At 34.8% G+C, this 27,499-nt stretch overlaps 1 protein-coding gene and 1 pseudogene across 2 annotated transcripts; one reads left to right on the top strand and one right to left on the bottom strand.

Annotated features, from left to right (window-relative positions):
- Nucleotides 1-780: 780 nt before the first annotated feature.
- LOC144373924 (cysteine-rich secretory protein LCCL domain-containing 1-like) lies at nt 781-19,980 on the top strand. Of its 2 annotated transcripts, none has more exons than XM_078036898.1 (11): nt 781-909; nt 2,694-2,794; nt 4,395-4,535; nt 4,718-4,778; nt 4,887-4,953; nt 5,160-5,289; nt 7,332-7,376; nt 7,473-7,545; nt 12,964-13,039; nt 17,159-17,289; nt 19,839-19,980. In XM_078036898.1, exons 1-11 carry the CDS (start codon nt 842-844, stop codon nt 19,888-19,890), a joined length of 945 nt encoding a protein of 314 aa, XP_077893024.1. In that variant the 5' UTR covers nt 781-841; the 3' UTR covers nt 19,891-19,980. The 2 variants fall into 2 exon arrangements, with proteins under 2 accessions (XP_077893024.1, XP_077893023.1); XM_078036897.1 differs by lacking the exon at nt 781-909 and adding an exon at nt 1,920-2,021.
- The window catches only part of LOC144373923 (junctophilin-1-like), a 71,836-nt pseudogene continuing 61,192 nt past the window's right edge, over nt 16,856-27,499 (bottom strand).

Raw genomic sequence — 27,499 nt, forward strand, 5'->3', positions numbered from 1 at the left:
GGAACAAAGACCATGGGTTTTATGTGTATGGGAATTTATTGGGTGTGTTTAAGCAGAAAAATGTATTTGTGATCACTTTGGTAGCTCTCAACATTTGTAAGACAAATTGGCTGGAGGAAATACATAGTCAAGGAGATTAATTAGATGACTAATACAAAAGTCTAGATAAGAAAATCAAGATGATAAGACCAAGATGTTGACTTTGTAGAGAAGGAAGAAATCCTAAGGACTAAATAACGAATGTTATAAGCCTAAGAAATGTCCACACTCTCTATATGCACACTGTATTCTTGTAACTTTATTTTATTTCTGTTTTGAATTGTAGACATGGGATGTGGAGCTGGAAAGATCTGCAGAATCCTGGGCTGAAACTTGTTTGTGGGAGCACGGACCTGCAAGCCTGCTGCCATCCATCGGACAAAACTTGGGAGCACATTGGGGAAGGTAGCTTAAAAATGTGAATTTTTGTTTTCAAAAACATAAGTGCTAGAAATGAAATACTTATTTATTTATCATTGCAGACTTTCAAAGCCTTGATGCTTAAAAGAATAAAATATCATAAAATAAATAACAAAAATGAAATATCATACCAGAATTGTCAGCAGGTTTTTAGGCTTGTTTTAAATAATTGATACAATATAATGGACAGAAGTGCTTAAAATGTGCAACTTACACAGAACTATCTTTCTACCAAGTTTTATATATCTATTTTGCCATATTTTGTTTTGAAATTTTTCCAACTTTACTTATTATTTGTGGCTATTTGCTTCTAATAGGTATAGACCCCCAATGTTTCATGTGCAAGCATGGTATGATGAAGTGAGAGACTTTAGCTACCCATATGAACATGAATATAACCCGTATTGTCCATTCAGATGTTCTGGCCCTGTATTTACTCATTATACGCAGGTATGTTTGGGGTATGTTTCTCTCTATTTTTTTCAAATTTAATTAAGCAACAGGAGGAGAACAAAGTTTACTGAGTATGTGTCTTTATTATGTTATTTGAAATGGTTATTGTTTTAAAAACTCACATCATTACTGATTACATGAAACAGCCTTATAAATTTCTTTAAATAATAAAACTAACTATCACAAAAAGTCCAAAAGACTTAAAAAGACATTATTTCCATGATTTTTCATATGAAACATCTTTTAATATGGCCTTAATAAATGCATATGGGGAACAGTTTACTATCTTTAATGTCAAAGTTTTACTCTAAAGTATAAAACTTTAGTTTTATTTACCAGTAACAATTCATTTTATAGGTTTATAGAATTTATGTATATTTTTTATATTTTATGTTCATATTTGGTATTGAATGTGTTCTAAACTTCTAAATAAAATAATAGGCATATTTGACTAGACAAAACTCACCACTGATTTCAGTTTCTAGAATTCCTACAATCTATTATCAGTGAGACTAATAATCTACCAGTGAGATGAAACCTATACGTCTTTGCCATGTGATAAGATTTAAGATCAACCTGGAACTTCCTAATTACCAGTGGCACAATGAAAAGATCCTGTCGTATAAGAAATCTCAACACTTCAATTTTTTTCTGAGTGCTTTCTGTTTAAGATCTAAAATTCAGTTCATAGACATGTTAATATGGCAGACAGGTTTGTGAAGATATTAAATTTTGAATTATTTAGTAAGTTTATATTTCATAAATGCTGACATTTTATTCAAGAAAGAATAATTTACCTTAAGATTCCTTTTAAAAGTTTAATTCAGCAGAAACCAAAGTCTTGGGGAAAATACACTTTTTGATATTGTCTCATTTCATGTTGGTTGATAAATATTGGTTTCTCCAGTTCAATTTTATTCATTTTTCTCCTGGATATGTCGTCTTAGTCCATCTTAGCCTGCTTTTTCTGAATCTTTCTTTTCTCTAATGTAGGTGGTGTGGGCAACCACTAACAGAATAGGCTGTGCCATTAATTTGTGCCATAACATGAACATCTGGGGGCAGAAATGGCCCAAAGCTGTCTACTTGATGTGCAATTATTCCCCAAAGTGAGTAGACAAAACATTACCTTTAGATGTAAATTTTTCTAAGAACATGAAAATAATTTATATTTGTGATTTTTTTCTCATTTTCAGTATATATTGAGTAAATCACATTGTTTTAATTCACTTTACCTAATATAACAGTGATTATAGTTGCATAGGTCATAAAATAAGTTCTTAAAGTGTTTATGAAAATTAAAAATATGATCTTTGTGAAGTCAGGAATCATATATTTATGTCTTCAGTTTCACTCATTGAACTATTCTGTTCCATAGATGTTTAGAATTTTGATTAGAGAAAATGTATTTTTATCTTTATAAAGACCATTTGAACATACTCTAAAAAATTCCACAATCATTCTTAGGGACAAATTTAAATTTGTGAGCTATTTTGATTAAAGCATATGGGACATAGGTGAATATTCCATTATAATATTTAGTTTTCAGTAAAAAAATTTAAATTTTTAACAGTATTATAGTAAATTACTTTGATAATTTTCAGAATAATGAGGTAGAAATCTTTATTTAAACCTAGTAAACAAAAGGACTACTTACCAAAATATATACATGTAACACATCAAGATCATTACTTGGAAGATTCATATAGGGTGATATGTTGCAATGTCTTAGAAATCATGCTGTTAGACTACCTCTTAATGGAGTGTATCATATCTTTAAGGGGAAACTGGTGGGGCCATGCCCCTTACAAACATGGACGACCCTCTTCTGCTTGCCCACCTAGTTTTGGAGGGGGCTGTAGAGAAAATCTGTGCTACAAAGGTAAGTGCTATTTTTTTTGTAATATTCACTTTGATTTATATTTTAATTCAGTCTGCATTAATTTGTACTAAAAAAAAGTAGGGCTAGGAGTATAGCTCAGGGTAGAATCCTTACTTAGCATGCATGAGGCTCTGGGTTCATTCCACAGCACCACACACATTAAAATAATAATAATAAATTTAAAATGCACTTAATTACACAAAAGTACACTTAGTTTCCATAGCTGTTTTTGGATATATTGTTGACTAGAGTTTTTCCATAATTGCTTTAATTTTTTAAGGTTTTGATAATTTAAGTTTATTTTTAGTGAATTTAGAGTTTTTGCAAAACTCTCCATGTACCTTATATACAATGAATCATATTGATTCTACACTTTCCACTGTAGGCTGTACAATTCTTTATGCCAAAATATCCCAAAACATATATAATGGTACTATAAAACTGTTATAATATTAATGCATTTGTTGTACTACAAAACAATTATAATATTAGTACACTCAAATGCATTTGAAATCTTAAAAAGTAAATATAAATATGGTGTCACATTTATAGTACACAGAGAAAAATTATATTTAACAGAGCTTTGTGAAAGTCATGCTTTTGAGGATCCAAGGGGATGCTTTTTATTGCCTTGTACATTCTTCTTAATGATGATTGGTTGATATGTCTTACTTTCTCTTGATGAATAAATGCTCATTTGCTATAATGAGCAGTCAAGAAGTACCCATCTATGTCAGATTATTTTTAAATTCCCAGAAGCATTTGCACCATCTTATCACTGTGAGTGTGTGTGGCGGGGGGCGGGGGTTGTTGGTTTGTTTGGTTTAGTTTTTGTTTTTTATACTCTACCCATGAACCTGCTATGTCTCTGCCCTTTACCAAGGATCATTTTTCTTAAAGTTGGCTTTCCTCTGCCTTCAGACTTCATTTTTCCTAGGTTTTGAGTTCTGGGACACACATGAAAATAATATACTGCTCTATAACATGCCACTGATAAGCCCTTGATATAGGACAGTCTGAGAAAAAAAATTATATTTAAAGCTTGAAACTATCTCCCATTGTCAAGATGAAATTTTTGAACACTGAATTCCTTCTTAAAAAATATTTTCCATGGAAATGGATATTGTAGTAAATAACAAGGGCACATCAATCCTTCTTTAGGCACATCAATCCTTCTTGTGGGAGAATTCTAAATATGATCCTGCTGAAAATTCTAAAAATATGATTTCATTTGGGAAAGCAAAACTTACATTTCCTAATACCTAGCATTATTAAATCACTATGCATATTTTCTGATGTCATTATGAAAACCAAACACTGATAACATACTGAAATACAAGCAGAGTTTAGAAATGACTCGACTGAATATTAGCCAGATACTCACACAGATGAATCAAGGGCTCAAAGTCCTGTATGTGTATTTCATTTACTTTAGTGTAGTACATAACATTATGGCTTTAAGATAAAATCTGTGCCAAAATAGTACTGATTTTTGTAGTTTTAAATACTAAACATTGTATACAGGCATTTCATTATTTAGTAACTTTTGCTCATGTAAACTGGGATTAATTTTTCTCAAATATCTCTTTCTTTCTGACAGAAGGGTCAGATAGCTATTATCCTCCTCAAGAAGAGGAAACCAATGAAATTGAGCGACAGCAGGCACAAGTTCATGATACCCAGGTCCAGACAAGATCGGATGACAGCAATAGAAATGATGTCATTAGCATACAGCAAATGTGTAAGACCTCTGCATCACTATAAGAATTTAAAATTTGTCCTAGATGGCCAGGCCATGTAGATTTTGTTAATTTGGTTCATTTGGGAATGAATCCAAACTTGTCATTGTATTATACATAACAAATGTAGCAGCTTTTACATTATCTAGATGATTTTGGTGTTTTCTTTTATTTTCCTTTTTAGCCCAGATTGTTTCTTGTGAAGTAAGATTACGAGACGAGTGCAAAGGGACAACCTGTAATAGGTAATACTTACTATCATTCTCAAAATCAACTGACAATATATAAGAAATCTTTTTATTTCAAACTGGTGTACAGAGAAGCTAAATTTTGTTTCCATTACTTTCATTTAGGTATGAATGTCCTGCTGGCTGTTTGGATAGTAAAGCTAAAGTCATTGGCAGTGTACATTATAGAATAGTAGGTATCAAAAATGTTAATTTTATGGAAATAGAATCCTTCCCTATAATTTTTAAGATTTGCATGTGGGATATAGCAACTTATATTAAGTATATTTTTCTTAGACATATTTATTTAATTTAAAGTCATATCAGTAGCAAGTAGTTTTGTCTTAGGCAGAGATTAAATATTTTAACATCATGGTGTCTCCTCTTTCTTCCTTCAAGCAATCCAGCATCTGTAGAGCTTCAATTCATTATGGTATCATAGACAATGAGGGTGGTTGGGTTGATATCACCAGACAAGGAAGAAAACATTATTTCATCAAATCCAATAGAAACGGTGTTCAAACAATAGGGAAAGTACCCAGATGATTTTAAATTGTAAAAATGAACTAAAACATTTTTTTAGGGCAAAGTGTAGAAGCATTTAATTAATGAAGAGAGAAGTTGGTAATTTTCAAGATGTGTTTTAGCTACTTAATGTCCATAGATTAGAAGAAGAAAAAGGATCTAAATTCAAAGTTGAAACCTTTTTGCTTATAAAGGGCATGATCTGAATTTTCAAGAGTTTCATTAAGAATGTGTAAATTTACAGTTTAATATAAAGCAATGAATTTTTTAGCTATGGCAAGTGATACCCCAGAGAAGACTAATTAATTTGCATATTCTTTCTGCTCTGTTTAAGGAAAATGGTTTATTTTATGCAACAGCAATTTTTTAATAAATTAAATCAGATTACTTGGTAAAGAACATTTAGCTAAGTCTATAATATACTATATTGTCTTCCATTGTCAGTCTAAATACAATTCAATACCATAAGAAGCACTGATTACTGTTTTCAATGTTTCTCATGTTATACACACTAAGTACTTTATTCTAAAACACTACAGTTTTGTTCATTTTTCTATAGGAAATAGAAATAATATTTTGACATATTTTTGTGTAGTGTCTTTTGAACCTCAGAAGAATTGTTGAGCCTCAGAAGAATGTTTTTCTTAGCAAATGTAATTTCCTTTCTTTGTAACTATGCAATTTAATCTAATCAAGCTCCATAATAGGGTTAAGCTGGAATACATAGTTATAGAAAATAAATTATTAAAATTTGCAAAATGAACTTTAATGTATACAGTTTTTTTCAGAGGCTTGATATGTAGGTTTTAGCTACTTGCAAAACTCTCTTTAGTAAAATATATTTGTAGAAATATTTATTAGCTAATTCATTCAGCAAAATTTTATAAATTACATCAATAAATAATTACTAGTTATTATCTTTATTAAGCCAAGCTCTGCATATTGTATTAAAGAACATTTATATTTTCTCTTAAGTTTAAGTTTTGCTTGTCTATTGTAGAAATTCTCTTGAAATATTAAGTGTACTACATTTGATAGGTTATATATATACTTTGTGACTCAAATAATGTTATTGGGAGGGATGTCACATTGCAGATGATAAATATTAAATATTAAATTTGAAACTGAAATAAAAGATTGTTAAGATTTGCACCTTCAATACTGAGCTAACATGTTCAGAGGGTGAACACATCATATCCATGCTAAAAATACCATCACATGGCTGGGTGTGGTGGTGCACCTGTAATCCCAGCAACTTGGGAGGCTGAGGCAGGAAGATCTTGAGTTCAAAGCCAGCCTCAGCAAAAGTGAGGAGCTAAGCAACTCAGTGAGACCCTGTTTCTAAATAAAATACAAAATAGGGCTGGGGATGTGACTCAGTGGCCGAGTGGCCTTGAGTTCAATCCTCAGTACCAAATATATATATATATTCACACACACCCACAGACATACACACACATACCATCACAAAAATCTTTACCTTCTGCAACAGGTATTTATCTCAAAATCTGGACATGCATAAGCAATTAAAATTTTGACATACAATGGTGTACCTAACTTTATGTTCCTATTTTTAATAATTCATATAATGAGGCGAGATTCATTCATGTGCTATAGACACTTCACTAGATATGAGGATAAATAAAAATTGATTAATGCATACTCCTTTAAGGGACATATTATTTTTAGGCTTTATACAACATTGTCTTGTGTTTATCTCTGTGGATTCCATAGAAACTGGGAATTTTAAATTTGATATGTAACCAATGTGTAGATAGTATGTACATTGTTTGTGTTATTATCTATTTTTGAGATTAATAATGAAAAGAAACCACCCTCTAATGTTAAGAAGTGAAGGTAGTATGGATTTAGCCTAGGTGATGTATTCTTATATCTCTACTTTCATGGGTATACTTATATCTCTACTTACATTTTAATGAAAAATATTTTAAAAATACAGTGTGCATGGATCTGAAAGGCCCTAGCAGTTACACTTATGATGATGCCTAAAAGCAAGTGATTGATATTACTGTCTTTTTATCTTTAGCAAATATCAGTCTGCTAATTCCTTCACAGTCTCTAAAGTAACAGGTGACACTTTTTTTTAAAATCTCATTTCCTTATTACTGTGTGTTGGGTTTTTATTTCTAACAGAGTCACTTATTGTTTTGTGCTTTTATTCTTCAGTTCAGGCTGTGACTTGTGAAACTACTGTGGAACAGCTCTGTCCATTTCATAAGCCTGCTTCACATTGCCCAAGGTAATGTTTTCTAAATTTTCTTATGTGTGTATGTAGATGTGCATATGTATGTTTGTGTTTGTGTGTGTGTGTGTGTGTGTGTGTGTGTGTATGGCTTTAGTCTGTTTTTACATGAAATTCTATGTCTCCAGGATTCAAATTATAGTGGAATTTATTGACTATAAAAAAAGATCATATACATATGATCTTGAACTGCTAAGCAGTAAAAAGTGATAGGACTTCACAAACTTCACACACTCCTGGCCCTCCTAGTATGTCTTCTCCAAATTCCAGAGTACTTACTGCTATTCTTTAGCAACAAGGATGGTACATGTGATTTGTATGTTCATATTTGCTACAAAAGAGTTCTTTATCAGTCTGCTTGGGCTACTATAATAAAATGCCATAGACCAGATGGTATAAACAACAAAAATGTTTTCCTCACAGTTCTAGAGGTTTGGGATGTCCAAAATCAAGTTGCCGTATGATTTGGTTACTTATTGGGACTCTTCCTAACTGTCAGGCAGCATCAAGTATTTTGTGTCCTCACATGGTGGCTGGAGAAAGGGCTTACTCCCTTGTATCTCTTCTTGGAAGGTCACTAATTCTTATGTTTGGTAAAGGGCCCTCCCTTTTGTCATGTTGTAACCTTAATTCCCTTCAAAGAGGTCCTATCATATGAATTTTGAGATACAGAAACATTCTTTCTACAAAATGTTCCTCCATAGACACTGAAATGATGTAGTTTTAGCATTGCTATTCAGTTTCTAAATTAGATTAATCTAATTGCAACTCATAAGTCAAAAGGCCTATGTCTGCTTTTCTTTTAGTTTTTAATATGTTCTTAAAAATTATAATGAAATTTATCTACTATAAAATAATGAAGAAAAAGTCTTCACTTTTCTGAACCAAGCTAAGATGAACACTATTAGAGGAACAGTACATCCACAAGCCATCATCAACACAGAAGAAAAGTAAACTATGTGCCTACACATACTGTCTTAATCATAGACATGCTACTTCCCAAACTCATAATGAGATTTAGAGAAATAATGGTAGTTTGATGACAGAGGTTGAGGTAGGATGATCATGAGTTCAAATCTAGCCTCAGCAAAAGTGAGGCACTAAGCAACTCAGTGAGACTCTATCTCTAAATAAAATACAAAATAAGGCTGGGGAATGTGGCTCAGTGGTCAAGCATTCCTGAGTTCAATTCCTGCTAACCCCACCCCCCCAGCCAAAAAAAGATTAAGGAATCTAATTATATGGTAAAATGTATTTACTTAGGAAAACCCTTTTAAAACTGAAGTAATATCTCAGTTAAAGAATGAGCTTGTTGTTGACAAAGTAACAGAAGACTATGTGGTTGATACAGGAAAGCAAATACTTCATCTGTCAGAAGGAAGATTCTCAATTATTGATGTGATTTAAGGTATCAATTCTTTTGCACAGGAATATCTAACCTGTTTCCTTTTGAACACCAAATCCTTTTATTTCTACTCTAATGCAAGAATACTGTTGTAATGTTTTTGGTCAGCTAACTTGGTGCATACTGATTTGAGACTTCTGGATTCTTCAGCACATATGTGTTTTATTGAAGTCAGCAGATTACAAAATGGATGGAATACTTTGAGGATCCCTTACTGTATGAAATTCTTTGTATACTTTTTCACCATCTGACCACAAATGAACTATATGTTAAACATTTTTTATATTTTTATTTTTTGGGGTACTGGAGGTTGAACTCAGGGGCACTTGACCACTGAGCCACATCCCCAGCCTTATTTTATATTTTATTTAGAGACAGGGTCCTACTGAGTTGCTGAGCACCTCAATTTTGCTGAGGATGGCTTTGAACTCATGATCCTCCTGTGTTAACCTCCCAATCCAGTGAGATTATAGGCATGTGCTACTTGTTGCCTGGCTATGTTAAAAATTTGTTATAATAATATAATCTTCTGTTTCTAGAGCTTCACCAGTTATGCTATTACAAAGCCTACTGATTTGATTAAGTCATTATGTAATTTTAGAAAATTTTGCAGGATTTTTTTCAGACTAGTCCTGTATTTACAGATTATATGTTTATAGGGAGAAGTAGAGATATATTGATAGGTGAAGTTGATGAATTTTAGCATCAAAATTCCACATTTATAAATATTTATTATTCAATATATGCCAGTACTATGCTAGGGCCCATGCAGCTAAATGAGTAGGAATAAATAATAAGCATAATCTCCATGAAGCATAGACTATAAAGTCTTTCTTAAGTAAATACTCAACAAATGGTAATTCTGTCTCTCTCACAGTATGTATAAAAATATTTTTCCCATAGAGAAAAATCATTCAAGTAAAATATTAATTAATGACTTTCCTACTTCTTGTCTTATTCCAGGAAGGGAAGCATCCAAAAAAGGAAAATGATATAAATTTTTAAATTTCAATTTTATTATGTTTTCACCAAATAATAAAACCATAGAGTTAATAATTTATACATGATTTTTACGTTATGTAGTTTGGAAAGTACCTCCTTATACACTTTTTAACTTTTTGTTTTATTGAATAGTGAAACCAAGATTATCTTTTCTCATGTAAAATTTTTAATAGCTCATAAATTAGGTCATAATTGTATCACTGATATAATAGTTTATAACTTTTAGGGAACTATATGATTGATATATCTACCTTAGAGTTTTATTTCACTTAAGGGTATATCCTGGAGAACAATGGCAAGGATAATATAAATAAAGTAGCTAATGAAGGATATGAAGGACTGCTTGCATAGTCATGTCCTTGGGAGGTTTCATAGCTACAGAATAACCTAAAATAAACTGTAGAATTTGTGTGTGTGTGTGTGCGTGTGTGTGTGTGTGTGTGTGTGTGTGTATGCACGTGTGTGGGCATGCACATTTGTATTACTAGAAATCTTATCCTGCTTTACATTTATCTATAAATAATTAGGTCTTTAAAGTTATTAAATACTTAAGATGTAAAAGTGTCATTAAAATGTGTTAGCATTTTAATTCAAGGCTTACAGGCACAATATAGATAATGGAATGTTTACTAGATCACTGCCTACCTTCTCTGTAGAACGTAACGAGATGTTAAAAATAGATATAGGATATAAGCAAAAAAGTTGCCCTGTCTTTTCTGCTTTTACCTGAACTTAACTAAGTAGATATTAACTCACCTCAAAGCTATTGACCTTGGCCTTCTGTAAACCAAGTGTTAATATAAGTAAGGTAGAGTTCACACAGCATGACTTTAAGGGCATAGCAGGTAGTTTTACAACCAGTGGGAGGGCAGTGAATGTCCAACAGTTCCCAAATATAGTCAGCTCATTTTCCAGTCTATGGGACACCCTTTGTTCTTTAAAACCCCAGACAATTTATTTTTTTGGGGGGGGAGATGGGGCTACCAGTTTTGAGCTCAGGGACACTCCACCACTGAGCCATATCCCCAGCTCTATTTTATATTTTACTTAGAGACAGGGTCTCACTGAGTTGCTTAGGGCCTCTATAAGTTACTGAGTCTGGCTCAGCTCTATAGCTACTGGGATTGCAGGCATGTGCCATTGTGCCCCGCAACACTCTCTTTTATAATGGTCAATTTTTAAATTCAAAGTTATAAAACACTCAGATTTATTTCTTATTGTTTAAATAGTTCTGGTTTAGATATTGAAATATGAAATATGTACAGTCTGAAGTATACAGTGTTATGCATATTTTAGAAATAAGAACTAGAGCTATTTTTAAAAGCTATCCTGAGGAAGAGCTGCTTAATTGGTTAAGGTAGTTTCAATGAAAATTTTGAAAATCATTGATACCACCATCCACAGTGATTTTCATGTAGTTGTTATATTGAGAATCTCATTTAATATGAAAAACTTAATTTTAGTTTTTCCAATGTTGGTTTATATTTCCTTTTAGTGCATGAATATGTGTTGGCACGCATGCTTGCATGCATGTGCATGTGTGTACACTAGATAGGGGGAGAGAATAAACTAAGAAGAGCAATTGATCTTTAAAAATGTGCTATATGACAGTTTCTTTAACTCTAGGAGTAGATTTGAAAATATTTTTGATTAAACACTGATAATTGAACTTTATATTTAAATAAAGTTTTGGGAAATTTGTTTTACATGAACTAATCCAGTCAGATAACAAGCAATAGGATATCTAGAGAAAGAACTTTTTATGCAAAGAAGAATATGATTATGTCCCAATGTCCCAAGGCAGAATCACATTGTGTTTAAGAAATATCATGTCAAACCATCATGACTGGGGTAGAGTGAGGAAGGAAAAGAGGAGTGTTTAGCTCAGAAAGTTAATGGTGTACTGAATATGCAGGGCTTATTGGACATTCTAAGCATCTTGTCATTTCTTTGAATGAAATGGAAAGCCCCTGGAGTATTTGAAGAAGAGAAATGATGTGTTTGGACTTATACATATGGATATAGATTGGAGAGAACCAGTAATGAACAAGATCATCCCTGGAGAGCCTGTTGCGGTCAATTTGACAGTAGATGATAGAATCCAGAGTCACTGAGCTTGAGATGCTTAGGGATTCTCTGATCTTAGATATATCCTAAGGTGTAGCCAATAGAAATGGCTGGGTTGAATGTAAGGTGTGAGATAAAGAAAGGGACCATGGGTAGAATAAAGATTTTGGCTGAGACTCCTATAATAATGAAAATACCATGTATTGTGATGGGAATCCTACAAAGAAATAGATTTGGGGAGTAGAGATTAGGAATTTTTATTCATACAAAATAAATTTGAGATATTTATTAGACCTCAAACTAACAGGAGGGTTGAATAAATGGCAGGAGATATATATATATATATATAGAGAGAGAGAGAGAGAGCCTTGCTTTTGCTGAGGCTGGCATTGAACTTGACTCAGCCTCCTGAGCCTCTGGGATTATAGAGGCTGAGCCACCTCACCCAACTATAATTTTTGAATAAAAGAAGTCCCAACTGCAGATACAAATTTGGAAATCAGGTGTTTGTAAAAGATAATTAAAGCCATGAATTGAATATAAGACAAAATATGTAAACAGAAAAGGAACTATGAGATGTTATGACAGTGACTCAGATTTTCCTAGTTGTCTGTTGACTACATTTTTCTACCAACACAATGAGTAGCAGATTCCCCACTGCATAAAGGTGCTTTTGATGTTTTCTTCTGCTTTGAATCCCCAAGTTAAATGTCTTCCTGACTAAATTTAAGATCTCACATTTGTGCTGAAACTTAGATGTGGATAAAATAAACAGAAGCAATTGTGCCGATTGCCTGCTTGTACTATTGACCTACTTCAGGAGAGAAAAAAATAATAGGGTTTACAATGTTGAGTTTGGTTCTGTGTATGAATGCGTATGTCCTTATTAATAAGAATGACTGATGTAAACCACTTACATTACATGAGTTTTTTTTTTTCAGAGTATATTGTCCTCATAACTGTATGCAGGCAAATCCACATTATGCTCGTGTAATTGGATCTCGAATTTACTCTGATGTAAGTATCTTAATTAATACAGATCTCAATATTCATGCTTATATAAAAATATATACATGTATTTAAATGTATATATGTGCCTTTATGTAGAGAATAAGAAAAGTTTCTTTACCCAGAGACTTACTCTTGGAACACTCAATAATATCACTGAAAAATGAATATATTCATGTGCAAATATGAGTGTAAAATAGTTTATTTTGCATAAGTTGTTATTTATATCTTTCCAGTATGTCTTTTCACCACAGTTTTTGTTATTGCATTATAGTTATACATAATGATTGGATTTGTTGTTACATATTCCTACATACACACAATATGACAATATGATTTGGCCCATATCACTCCCTAGCATATATCTTTTTCATGTATTTTATATCAGGCACTTAAAGGAATAACCTTGGAGGCATTATTGGGAAGGAAAATGCATTTTTATTTTTTCTTCCTTTTAATTCATCCACATCTGAAGTATAAATTGGATGACTACGAATTTGCTAAACATATAGAATTTGCTAAATGCATAGAAAGTATTCTAGTGGTTACATGACTATATGTTTGACAAAGTCACTGAAGTGTATGCCTTTTTAGAAAAGGTTGAATTGGTAAATTTTATTCTATGTAAATTATTCCTTAATAAACTTAGTTGAAAAATTTAAAAAGATCTACTTGAGAAGTAGCTTAGAATACAAATCAGGTCATTCCCTAAAGTACAAAAGGAAACTAATTGCATGTATGCTGTAAGTAGATGACTTAAGAGGGTTTAACAATGAATATTAACCATGATGGTTTCCTTATGGATAAATGTACTTTGAGCAAGGTTTAAAGTGTTGGTTGGTAGAGGAGATTATGGAACATTCTGGGTGGTTTGCATGATATCTACAAATACATGGATTAAATATGTTGCTCATAGCCATACCTTGAACATTGGAGCTAAGAAAGGCCACAGCCAAATTAGTCTGAAAGAGAGAAGAATCTAGGTGAAGACGCTGAAAGTCATGCTGATGAGTTTAGATTTCATGCTGTAGACATGTATAAACCATCACAGATTTCTAAGCCAAAAAGTTACAAAAACAAATTTAAGAATCTTCTTGTTTTGATTTTTTAGTTTGCTCTAATTAGTTATACATGATAGTAGAATGCATTTTGACACATTGTACACAAATGGAGCACAACTTTTCATTCTTCTGGCTGTACAGAGTATAGGGTCACACCAATAGTGTAGTTATGCATGTATATAGGGTAATAGTATCCATCTCATTCTACTGTCTTTTGCATTGCCAACCCCCCCTCCTCTCACTCCCCTCTACACAATCCAAAGTAAGAGTGTACTTATTCAATAGAATACCACAAGAATCTGATTGTGTAAAGAAGCCTGAAATATGCATATTACCACCTTGTCTCTTTTGAAACATTTATTTGAGTCCAAGGTTTTCCCAAATTCAGCTTTGAAATTATTCTCCCATTCTAAGCGTTACAAGCTTTAGATTTGCAATTTGCATTATTACTGTCAGCAGCTTAAATGTCCTACAGATACCTGGAATTTGCTAGCCCTCACATTTGTGTTTATATTCTTATCTCTTTGAAATACACCCTTTTTGAAATTTTTCTGTCAAAATCATGGCTGTTTCTTATATTCCAAATTATTGCTACTTTCTCTGTGAGGTACCTTGCTGGCCCTCCTAATTCAAGCATGAATTCATCCTGCTTTCATCTCCTATTGTGTTGCCTTTACCACTTTACCTATTTTGTTAGGTATCCTGTTGGTTACCCTGTCTGTCTTATTAGTTTGTGAGTTCCTCAAGGGCAGCAGCTGTGCTATCCATCATTTCTTCATCACTTCTTCGATATCTGCCAAGTTATGCTTGTTCCTGCTCTGACAGAACCTAGAGCACACAGTGGCATCAGACACTAAGCAAATATCTTACACATAAATATTTGCTGAACACAACTAATGAATGTGTAGGAATGTGTCTATCTGGACTCTTCAGAGACTTCCAGAAGCATTGTTTCTTCTGATTTTCCCATTAAGCATCAGAATTTTTAATTTTAGTCATGCCTGTAAAGAAGTCTTTCAGAATAGTCCATTCAATTCTATACCTTGAAGCCACCATTTTCTAGAATTAGTTTGTTAGATCTTGTATCCTGAGATCATTTTATCTTCCTATCTCAGTGAAGTGGGTAGATAATATGTATCATTATTTGGTTCTTTAGGGAATAAGTTGGCAATATAAAAATTACAGTCACATGGGGAGTGCAGAGTCAGATTAAACCAATAATTTCCAGGGTTCCCAGCTCCTACAATATATATAATCCCTTTAAATAAGGTTGATATGGAAAGATGAGCATGAGTCAACCAAATTGCCTCCCTCTGGATTTCTCTTTCTCTCCGCCCTCTCCTACTTTACACTGTAGAGTTAGAACGTGCACATTTTACTGCATTGAATTTTTATTTGTAGTTTATTACAGATTGTTAATTTCACATTCATTACAAAATTCCACTATATGCATGGAGAAAATTCTTATTTCTTTCAAATAATATATTCTTACAAAGTATGGATATGAAAAAAAAAAAAAACTTCTGACTTTTGAACTCAGCTGGAATGCCTGCTGACTGCAGAGCTGTAAGCTAAACAATAGTCAAACATAGTAAAAGTGTTTGGATTTAGTGAATGTTATCATCTAAGCACTTTTGTTGCCTTGGGGGGAAAAATGCTGATATTACCCTTTTAACAGAAGAGCAAAAATATATGTACAGAACTGTTTCTATTTCCATGTGTTATGAACTGTATTTGGATACGATTATGAATTCAGTGTGGGCCTTTCATATGGTCAATAAAATGCCTCCTTAGAGTCTGGACACAAGGTTTTAGATGTGTGGTATTTTTGTGAGATAGGAAAAGCCTGAGAAGGATTAAACAGCCTGGCTGCAGGCTCTTTGAGCTAATAAATACTGACTGATGGCACAGAGTTCAGAGCACAGCGAGAAAGCAAGGTCACGTAAGATATACACGCTTATGTGAACTTTAAAAAAGCATATTCAATCACCCACATGTGCAGAGAGATAAGAACAGAACATGCCAATGAGACTGGGAAAGACCCATGGGGATTTGAGGTGGGTGGCTCTATACTGAAACAGTTCAGGCATTTCCTCTTATGGGATTTCCTTAGGCTGCACTCAGCTATCGACAAATTTTAGTAGAACATTTGGCTTAAAGCCAATGGTAAAATCTAGGAAAGACTGTGATAGGCCAAAAGAAATTATTTGACTTTTAGAATTCATTTAAAAATTTTGAAAGTATTAGACTTGAAACAGTAATTTTCTCCTTCATAGAAATTTTATTAAATTCAGATTATGTAACTGGTACATTGTAAACAAAGCCATTTTTCTAATACTCATGTCAGGTCCTTCAAACCAGAGTAATAATAACTGTTGCAAATCTAAGTAGAAGCTATAATTTTTTCTTTTTTGTCATAAATATTTTATTAGTGCATTATAATTACACATAATAGTGGAATTCATTGCTAAATATTTGTAAATGCACACAATATAACAGTGTAGTCTGTAATCTGGTCACTTTGTGTTATTCTGTAGGGCAAAACATTTCTGCATAGAATTTTATTATGTAATAGGAAAAAAATCCCCATTTAATATATGCCTATATTTTGGCAAATGGACCATAGAGATATGGTTATATGGAAGTCAAAAGGGAACATGAATGAGGCACAGATAATCCAACCTATGAACATTTCAGCAGACTGATTTCAGTATGCATCAGCAAAGGGTAAAATTTAATAATGACACATAGGACCCTGAGGAGATAAAAGGACCTAATTTGCTTTTTTATTTCTTTGACTATAAAAGCCTGTTTTTTGTACAGCACTAGTGTTTGTAGATTAGATGGTGGAAGGGTGTTACCATGGCAGCCACCCTCAACATCTTCCTTCAGACTTTCTCAGGATTGGCTTTGACTTTGTGCCTTTTGAAACATTCCTTTATATGCCAAACATTGTCCAGGAACTCTTAAATGGCTGCATAGACAGATGTCAGAAGTAGAAGAATAAGCTGTGCAAGTTCCGCAGTACTTTCCTAATAGTGGCACATTTTTCTCCTTGCCTCCTCAGCTGTCCAGTATCTGCGGAGCAGCAGTACATGCTGGAGTGGTTCAAAATCATGGTGGTTATGTTGATGTTATGCCTGTGGACAAAAGGAAGACTTACACGGCTTCTTTTCAGAATGGAATCTTCTCAGAAAGGTAAAAACAAGCATGTGTGTATGTGTATGTGTAGTGTGTGCAATTGTTTTCATGTACCTACCTTGTGATGTATGGTTGCTTCACAGCAGACCCACTTGCACATGATTTCATTAGGCGACCCAGCTTGGGTGTTTCCTTTACATACTTGTGTAACGACTGGTTTTCCAGGGGTGGGAGAATCTGCAGTACCAGAGGTGCCTGTCTCCTGCAGGCTTATAAAAATCAACATGAAAATCGGATTACAAGTCAGAACCACTCTTTTGTTAATTGCTCTTATAATTAAGAAATTTCTTTCATCCTCTTTTGGATTTTCTAGATTAGGTTTTATACTTAATTCTTTCTCGATGAACAAGGCACTGAATATTTCTCTAATCCAGTTATCTGACAAAGTATTTGACAAAAATAATGAGTCTGATTTTCCCTAGAACCAAATTCTCTTTTGCACTGGAACTTGGATGCCTTGTATGTTGTAAATGAACTCATTCAGGTCCTATCATGGTATTTAGCTCATTAGTATTATATATACTTGGGGATTTGAGAAAAATTCATGTGGCTCACCTTATCAAGTGTTAATAAATAATAAGATAAATGAACCCTCAATGATTTTTTGAAATTATCGGTACTTTGGAAGTAATGTTATGTCCCACTTATTTGTATAGACACAGAATAAAATCCCTAACTTTTAGGTGTTTCCTGGGATTTCCAAAATTACCAATGGAGGATTCGTATATCAACTAGTTACTCTAAAGAACACCACAGGATATGCCATGCAGGATATCTAGATTGTCTTTCACATAACCTTCTGGGTATCAGCCTCATAAAAAGACAAATCTGCATTTAGTATCTATATTCAGATGAGATCATATCAAGAGGCCATTATTGAGAGGGGGATTTCTCAATAACTTGCCTCCTGGCCTTGAGAATCAGATATGATATGCAAAGTGAATTCTTGAGTCTATAGAATCTGATATTTCCATTATAAGCTAACCTGAGTGATATGATTCCATTCACTGCTTATATTTCTTAAATTCATCTTGAAGCTATAAAATGGCATTCTAACAAAATTGAGAATAATAATTTTGGAGTATCTGATATGAATATTCCAGACACTAGGCACTACCATACTCTAAGTATTTTCTCTCAACTTCACCAAAAGCCCCATAATGTCTATTCAGTTCTGTCAACTCTGATGTATATACATGTTAACTGATGTTCCAAGTTGGTTAAATAATTGACGTGCCCAAGGTCACATAACTTAATAATCCCTGAACTCAGACTCCACACTAAGGCTATGGGCTCAGAGATAAACCTTGAACTTGACCATTTGCTTGTGTGAAAAACTTGGTGCATGTGTGTCCATCCATATATTTTGTGTGTGTATGCACATTTGTGGTTTCTGCATCATTTTTCTCACTTTAAAATTCTCTTCCAGGGCTGGGGATGTGGCTCAAGCAGTAGTGCGCTCGCCTGGCATGCAGGCGGCCCGGGATCGATCCTCAGCACCACATACAAACAAAGATGTTGTGCCTGCCGAAAACTAAAAAATAAATATTAAAAAAAATTTTTAAAAAACTCCTAAAATTCTTCCTTTTATTACATATATATAAAGAAATACATGAAAGCACTTACACTTTATCTCTTTCTTAGCATTCATTGTATTGATCGTTTATTGCCTTTAAAATCTTTTAAAATTATTAAGCCAATAGAATTATGTAAAAAAGCAAAAACTTCAAAAGCTTCTAGTTGAAAGATGAAATAATGATTAATGGTCTTATCAATATGTTTTAATTTCTAGAAATTTAAGCAAAATGTAGTTTAATCATTGATGCCAAATAAAAAATAAACAATTTAATAAAGAATAGAATTTATGGTTCTCATTACTTTTAACTCTGTTTTAAAAGTACCTCCAAAATAACACTGCATGCTTTGTGTGTGTGTGTGTGTGTGTGTGTGTGTGTGTGTGTGTGTGTGTTTTCCCATTTTGGTGAAGAAATTTTTGAATCTTTTCAGACTTCACCATTAAATTTTCCTGCTAATATTTCCTTGAGAATGTGGATGTTATGAAGAATTAATCTATGCAATAGCGATATAATTTAAATTCTGTCAGAAATGATACTGACCTAGTACTCCACAATATTGCTTAAGTATCAGACATCTTTTTGACTTGGAGTTAACTTTTGTCTATAAAAATCAATTGTAAACTGAGTCTCCGCATTACCTCAAAAAAGTGGAGTGATGAGTGCCTAGCTCTGTTTTATTAGAATCAAAGGAAATAAAATATGAAAACTTGATACAGACTTTGTGACATTTTCTAGAGACTACTATTACTCCTATTGCACATCTTCAATTTCTTTAATGAACTTTCAGTCTAGCGTACAACCAAAATTTAAAGAATTATGTCATCCTCACTCACACATTCCAATAGCTACAAATTATAGTGGCCTTAGAAAGTTAATCGTCTGGATTCATATAACTGTCATAAGACAGCATGATTTATTAGAAGGATTATGTTTAGAGATGACATCAATATGTTTTTTTCATTTCTGCAGTTTACAGAGTCCTCCAGGAGGAAAGGCATTCAGAGTATTTGCTGTTGTGTGAAATGGAACACTTGGAAGGGGATCATAAAGACTATTCCAAATGTCATATTTCTGTAGTTTGTATAAAACTGTAACATTACTGTACCGAAGATAGCAGCTATTTTCAGCCCCCCAAAAGTGCCAACTGCATAAAAATTGATAGACAAAATGTATAAAATAAAACATGGGACATTAACTTTGAAAAAAGTAATGAATATGTAATGGTTTTAGAAATCCTGTGTTAAATATTGCTATATTTTCTTAGCAGTTATTTCTACAGTTAATTACATAGTCATGATTGTTCTACATTATATATGTTATATTATATGGTGCTTTGTATATGCTACTAATAAAACAAATCTCAACATTGAATGTGAATGGTCCTCAGAAAATTATCTGGTGCATTTAAAAATAATCAATTCTAAAATGAAAAGAAATCTTTTTATCACATTTTCCTCAGCTATTGTTACCTGCACTAAATCTCAAGTTTGTTTTCCATTGAATACCTGAATAGTTTTTTTTTTCTTTTGTTAAGTTTAGGAATATAGAATAGTAAATCATGTTATAACACTCGCCATTTTGTATAAAATAATTCTTTAATATTCAGATGAATCTATTAAAATGTTTGGTTTCTTGGGAATGGCTTTAATAGTAAATGGAATAAGGCAAATAACAAATGTTCAAGATTCATTGATAATAACTAGGATCTACCAGAAAACTGAAATTGCCAGAGCATTTACATTCTGAAATTAGAAGACCAAAGTCATCTTCTTCAACTACTAAAAAATTTCTCTTTTGGGGAAGAAAAATGTTCTCACTGCAAAGCCAGGCTCATTAAGTAAACTCCAAGCTAAACCTTTATGAGAAGAATTCACAATGCTAGAAGAGATGTTCTTTTTGTGTAAAGAGGCTGACCACAGTGGGAGGGTCAAGGGAGGGTTCAGAACTCCCTCCTAGAGCACTGGGAGGGAAAGGCATGTTTCCTTTCTAGCAGTCAGAGCAGAAGCCACCATGAAGATCACCAAGAAGAGCGGACAGAGGCTTGCTAGAATGTGAGGTGGTCCTAGGTGGGTCAGGTCTCGCCTGCCTGAGTTAATGTCTAAGGTAGCAACGGAATGTGCCCCCGGAACACGTGCCTGGAGAGCTCTGGCTAGCTCAAGCTACCAAGGTGTTAAACTCTAAATAACCCCGTGACCCTAGGACCTCTGTGAGCCCAGGCAGTTATGGAGATGCGCACCACCCTCTGTGGCTCCCCGAAAGAACCAAAGGGGAGGAAGGAAAAGAAAACACTTGTGGTGAGACTTACTGAATTGGCTTCTTTTTCCAAAGGGCACGAATCGTTGCTTGCTGGATTCTTTGGTATAGCAAGTTCAGACTTCTTAGCTTTTGGCTCAGCTTTGCTTTCTTTGGCAACTGGTTTTGTCACAGGTTTGGGGGGACTCCACTTGTTAGGTGATGGATTGTGCACCAGTGCTGAGGAAGACGGTGCACTTCATCATCATCCTTCATGTGTTCTGGAGGGTGCTGGGGGGCGTTCAGTTTCACATAGTAGCTGTGATACTGAGAATGCAGCTCCCCATTACTGGAGTTGGGGATGTGGTGGCCGCCAGAGTACTTGGACTGGGACACCATGGCTCCGACCTCCTTTGAGGGAGCCTTTGACATCAAGGGCTTATTAACGACAGTTGTCACCTGCTCGTCAGCCATACTCCTTTTATCTTGATTGAGTCTGGCCCCGGAGCTGGGGTTTTGCTTCTTCATGGACTTTGGGGAGGGAGGTTGGGGAGAGTGGCTCTGTTTGGGACTTGCCTCAGGAGACCTCAGGGGTGTCGTGCCTTTCCGATAAAAATGAGGAGATTCCTTTGGGGTAGGTGGCTTTTCTGGTACCTTTTCTTCTGGGTTTTCTTTAGCATCTACACCTTCCTGCAATCTCTGTTTGATGTAATCGGGGCCTGGGAAAAAAGAAAAAAAGAAAAATAAGATGTAAAGTCTTGTATATCAGGTTTCTCTATAGTTTTTTTTTTTTTTTTTGCTAAAGGAGATTAACTTTTTCCCCTTTAAATCTGTTTTCAAGGCTTTGACTAAGCATGAACACATTTCATTTTCCAGGAAAAGATACTGTTTATTACTGAAAGGGTACTTTTATGACAATACATTCTGTTAATTGTCCTATTTTGATAGCCATAACAATCAATCAACTCTGACTTCCCTAATTGTATTATTCTTCTGTACCTGCAGAACATAGAGGTGAAATTCATGTTGGTAGAGGAACACCATAATTAACCTATTTATCCAAATTAGTACTGTACACTTAAAACACAGAAAGCACATTCTTTATATATAAAGAAGTGACTCTTGTATTTGAAAATGTAATAATGTATCAATATTGTAAGGCAAACTCTGCAGATAACATATTGGTAATGATCTGTCATCAAAGAATCATTAAAACTTTCTAGTTGGGTGCTGAGGTTGTGGCTCAGGGGGACATCGCTCACCTAGCATGCATGAAGCACCCTCAGCACCATATAAAAATAAAATAAAGATATTGTGTCCACCTAAAACTACAAAATAAATATTCAAAAATCCCCCAAACCAAAAACTTTCTAGTTGGGACAACTCCTGTAGTTTAGGATGTGCTGTACAAATCCTTTCCAGGTTGTCCACTCACAGCTGTGACAAACAGATGTTCTGCAGGTGTCCAAGTCAAGACAAGGCAGTTGTCTTTGAGGCTGCAGCCTCAGGATTTTTAGCCTCAGGATTTTGATTTACTTTATATACTTCATGATGTTTGTAACAATCATGTTATTTTCTAGGAATAGAAAAATGTTCAGTTTTTAAAAAGTGCATTTTTACCAGGAATAAGTTATAAAGAAGCAGAGTGCATCAAAAGATGGCACAGGCTGACAGCACTTAAGGATGCCTGTGGTCCTGACAGGGGCAACTTGGGGGACCTGGGACAGTTCTCCAAGGCAGCATCCTCCTTTTAGGCACTTTAGGTCTCTGCCTCACCCCAGGACCTAGTCCTGTGCACACTTTGGCCACCACTCCTCCCAGCTGCTTTCCATTACCAAGATATGAAGTCAAGGTCACACACAATGTGGTTGGCCACCTTTGTAAATGAGCAGGAGCTGACAAACCATCTCTCAAGTCTACGGTGAGGAAGCCATCCTCTCTTACTTGCTGCGAGATCACTGACCAGCACCAAAACAGACTGGTAGACCAATGGTACAGAATAGACGCCACATAGACTAACCCACAAAATTACAACTATCTTATATTAGACGAAGGTACCAAAAACATGCACTGGAGAAAAGATAGCATCTTCAACAAATGGTGCTGGGAAAACTGCAAATCCATTTGCAACAAAATGAAATTAAACCCCTGTCTCTCACCATGCATAAAACTTAACTCAATGTGGATCAAGGACCTAGGAATAAAACCAGAGACCCTGTGACTAATAAAAAAAAACTAGACCCTAATCTCCATCATGTGGGATTAGGCTCCAACTTCCTTAATAAGACTCCTTTGGCACAAAAATTAAAACCAAGAATCAATAAATGAGATGGAATCAAACTAAAAAGTTTCTTCTCAGTTAAAGAGACAATCTTTGAGGTGAATAGAAAGCCTACATTTGGGGAGAAAATCTTTACCCCTCACACATCAGATAGAGCACTAATCTCTAGGGTACATAAAGAACTCAAAAAGCTAAGCACCAAACAACAACAACAACAACAAAACAACAACAACAACAACAAATAACCCAGTCAATAAATGGGCCAAGGACCTGAACAGACACTTCTCAGAAGAGGATAAACAATCAATCAATGGATATATGAAAAAATGTTCATCATCGCTAGCAATTAGAGAAATACAAATCAAAACTAAGATTTCATCTCACTCCAGTCAGAATGGCAGCTATCATGAAGACAAACAACAATAAGTGTTGGTGAGGATGTGGGGGAAAAGGCACACTCATACACTGCTGGTGGGACTACAAATTGGTGCAGCCAATATGGAAAGCAGTACGGAGATTCCTTAGAAAATTGGAAATGAAACCACCATTTGATCCAGCTATCCTTTCTATACCCAAAGGACTTAAAAACAGCATACTACAGGGACACAGCCACATCAATGTTTATGGCAACACATTTCACAATAGCTAAACTGTGGAACCAACCTAGATGCCCTTCAGTAGATGAATAGATAAAAAATGTGGTATATATACACGATGGAATATTACTCAGCAATAAAAGAGAATAAAATCATGGCATTTGCAGGTAAATGGATGGCATTGGAGAAGGTAATGCTAAATGAAGTTAGCCAATCCCACAAAACCAAATTCCAAGTGTTTTCTCTGATATAAGGAGGCTGATTCATAGTGGGGTAGGGAGGGGAAATGTGGGAGGAATAGATGAACCCTATTAGATAGGGCAGAAGGGAGGGAGGGGAAGAGGGAAGGTATGGGTTTAGAAATGATGGTGGGATGTGATGGACATTATCTAAAGTACATGTATGAAGACATGAATTGGTGTGAATATACTTTGTATACAACCAGAGATACGAAAAATTGTGCTCTCTATGTGTAATAAGATTTGTAATGCATTCCAGTATCATAAATACATAAAAATTAATAAAAAATAATTGATATTTCCTTTCCTAATTTGGTAAGCATCCTTCTCACTGTCTTTTGTGATGCTCTACAACTGAGCCACATCCCCAACCCTTTTTATTTTGAGACAGGGTTACCCAGGCTGGTCTTGAATTTTTCATCCTCCTGTCTCAACCTTCCAAACCACTGGGATTACAGGTACATACCACCAGCCTCAGCCAAGTGCCCTCTTTTCAAAATAGGCTACTTTCTTTCAACTCCTCCATCAAAGATGGTGGTACGATTTCCTGGCCCAGCAAGAGGCATTGCTCAGATGAAGAAGAGGGGCAAACGCAATATGTGCAAAAGATGACATCTTTGTTTCTGAATTCTTCCTTGGTGCTATGTGCTGGGTACTGAGGGAAGAAGGAAGCACAAAAGGTGATTATGTTTCCCATCAGCAGACTCAGTCCTGCTTTTTACATTTGTTCATTTATTTTTGACGCCTGAAATCAAATCCAGGACCTCACCCATGCTAAGCACCAGGTCTACCACTGAGCTGCACTCCCAACCTTTGTCCCTACTCTTTAAAGTCCAAAATGTCTTTCATACTGGTCCTCTGGGGAGAAGCCCCTTGTGATTCTATTGCAGATTTACTTTTACAACCCCTCCTTTTCTTCTGTGGTAAAGTATACTTTCCTGAGAGTCTGACACATATCCTAAAATATGTCACCCCTTTGTCTAAAATGCCATCAGAGTTGGCTTTATTTGTGTTTTACTGTCATTTGATTTTATAGCTTTGCTGAACCTACCCATCTAGGTCTGGAAGGGAATGTATGGAGCAAAGACAATTAAGATAGTCCAGACTCTTGGAGCTGATGGAATTTTAATGTAAACCACATAACACTGAACCAATTACACAAATGACTAAGTTCTTCTAATGTCCTTAAAGGATAAGTGCAAAAGTTATATTTGCAAAAAAATCACCAGTATCTATCTCAAGATTAAGGAACATTAAATGCTCATGTTTAACTTAATTACACACAGAGAAAAATGTGGAGAAAATAATATACTCTGGCAAACATGATTAGCTATGTATTTTTAAAATTGGAAGATAAAAGTAGAGAGATGCTGAATGGTGAGAGAGATGATAAAAGGCCCATGTGTTTCATTTTGAAAATGGGACTGTGACAGTGCAGCTTACAAATTCAGGATTAATCCCAGTGACACTTGGCCTCACCTGCATTTACTGTGGAAAGAATACAAACAGCAGAAATGGGAGTTGCTTCCACAGATTCCCAACCAAAGGGATAGCTGTCAGCTGAGGTGGAGACTGAGGAAAAGCTGACCAGTACAAGATGCTGTTTGCTGGGAGAGACTTAGGCAACTCAATTACACTGGTTCAAGGAAAATTAATTTTGTAAGACAGCACTTTAGGATATACTTTAATTATTGGAAAATTCCTATAAAACTTGAATATTATACATTATGTATTTTGTAGGTATGTGACTTAGCTTTTGCATCAGTGTGACCAAAATTCCTGTCATGAACAACTTAGAGGGAAAGTATTTGGGGCTAATGGTTTCAGAGGTCTCAGTCCATAGACAGCCAACTCTATTGCTCTGGGCCCAAGGTGAGACAACACATCAGGGCGAAAGGAGGAGGCCCAGTGAAAGAAAACCGTTCCGTTCATGGAGGAATCAGGAAGCAGAGAGAGGGCAAGAGAAAGGGGCCATAGGGAAGATGCACCTTTCCAGGGCACACCGCCAGTGACCTACCTGCTCCATCCACATACCATCTGCGCACAGTTACCACCTAGTATTCAAACTAGGATGGACTGATTAAGTCAGAGTTTTCATAATCCAACCACTTTACTTCTGAACATTCATGCATTAACACAAGGGCTTCTGGGGAGACTCCTCATACCCAATCCATAAACATGCTTTTATAAAGAGTAAAGAGAATCCTTCCCACTTTTTAACTTACACTGTATTATTAGTAACAGGTCAAGTTGAAGATAATTTGTCCATTAAAGGAATTTTTATTAATGGGTTTATAAAGCTAAATTTTGGACTCCTTTGAATTCATTTTTTTAAAATGATTTTTTAGTTGTCAATGGACTTTATTTTTATTTATTTATATGCAGTGTTGCGAATCAAACCCAGTGCCTCACACATACACATACTAGGCAAGCACTCTACCACTGAGCCACAACCCCTGCCTTCATTTCTTTTTTTTTAAACATATTTTTTTAGTTGTAGGTGGACACAATATTTTTATGTATGTTTTATGTGGTGCAGAGGAGTGAACCCAGTGGCCCACATGTGCTAGGCAAGCACTCTACCAACTGAGCCACAGCCTGAGCTCCTGAATTCATTTCTTATCATGTTTTTTAATTCTCAAATACAAGTCTAATCACTCTTTCAATTTCAGAAGTCTGGTGTGGCACAGGTTTTTCTCCCCAAGTGCATGAGGAAAAGCATGTCTTACATAATTGCTTTTGCCTACTCTTCTAAGATGAGTTTTTCCAGGTATATCCACCCAGATTCATCAACAGGGCTTTTATGATACTCCAAATCTGTTGAGCTCAAAGAATTGACTAGAGCCGGGTGTGATGGCACACACCTATAATCCCACACCAGTAATCTCAGGAGGCTAGGGCAGGAATGTTCCAAGTTTGAGGCCAATCTGGGCAACTTAGACCCTGTCTCAAAATAAAATCACAATGGCTGTAGGTGTAGTTTAGAGGTAGCACACTTCTGGGTTCAATCCATGATGCCATCACCACCACCACAACAAAAAAGAATTTACTAGAACAATGAAAGTATATTTTAGCACCAAAGTTTAGATTTTAAAAAAATGCCTAGCTTTATTATGCTTTTGAAAATGGCTGGCTAAAGATATACACACAATCCCATCGGGAACTATTCTTGCAGCCAGTCCTCAGCCAAATCTGAGGTGCTATCCCCAGAGATTTTTATTTAGTAAGTACAAATCAAAGCCCTAGAAATCTTAATGTTCATCTAATGCTCCAGATGATCCT

The sequence above is a fragment of the Ictidomys tridecemlineatus genome, unplaced genomic scaffold (assembly GCF_052094955.1).
Source record: "Ictidomys tridecemlineatus isolate mIctTri1 unplaced genomic scaffold, mIctTri1.hap1 Scaffold_530, whole genome shotgun sequence".
Taxonomy (NCBI): Eukaryota; Metazoa; Chordata; class Mammalia; order Rodentia; family Sciuridae; genus Ictidomys; species Ictidomys tridecemlineatus.

What these genes read in the sequence shown, in the direction of transcription:
- LOC144373924 (XM_078036898.1), top strand. Translation starts at nt 842, where the DNA reads ATGAACATGAATATAACCCGTATTGTCCATTCAGATGTTCTGGCCCTG. An exon ending in AAAGGGACAACCTGTAATAG is followed by an intron (nt 4,779 to 4,886) that starts GTAATACTTACT and finishes ACTTTCATTTAG; the next exon opens with GTATGAATGTCCTGCTGGCT. An exon ending in CACAGTCTCTAAAGTAACAG is followed by an intron (nt 7,377 to 7,472) that starts GTGACACTTTTT and finishes TTTATTCTTCAG; the next exon opens with TTCAGGCTGTGACTTGTGAA.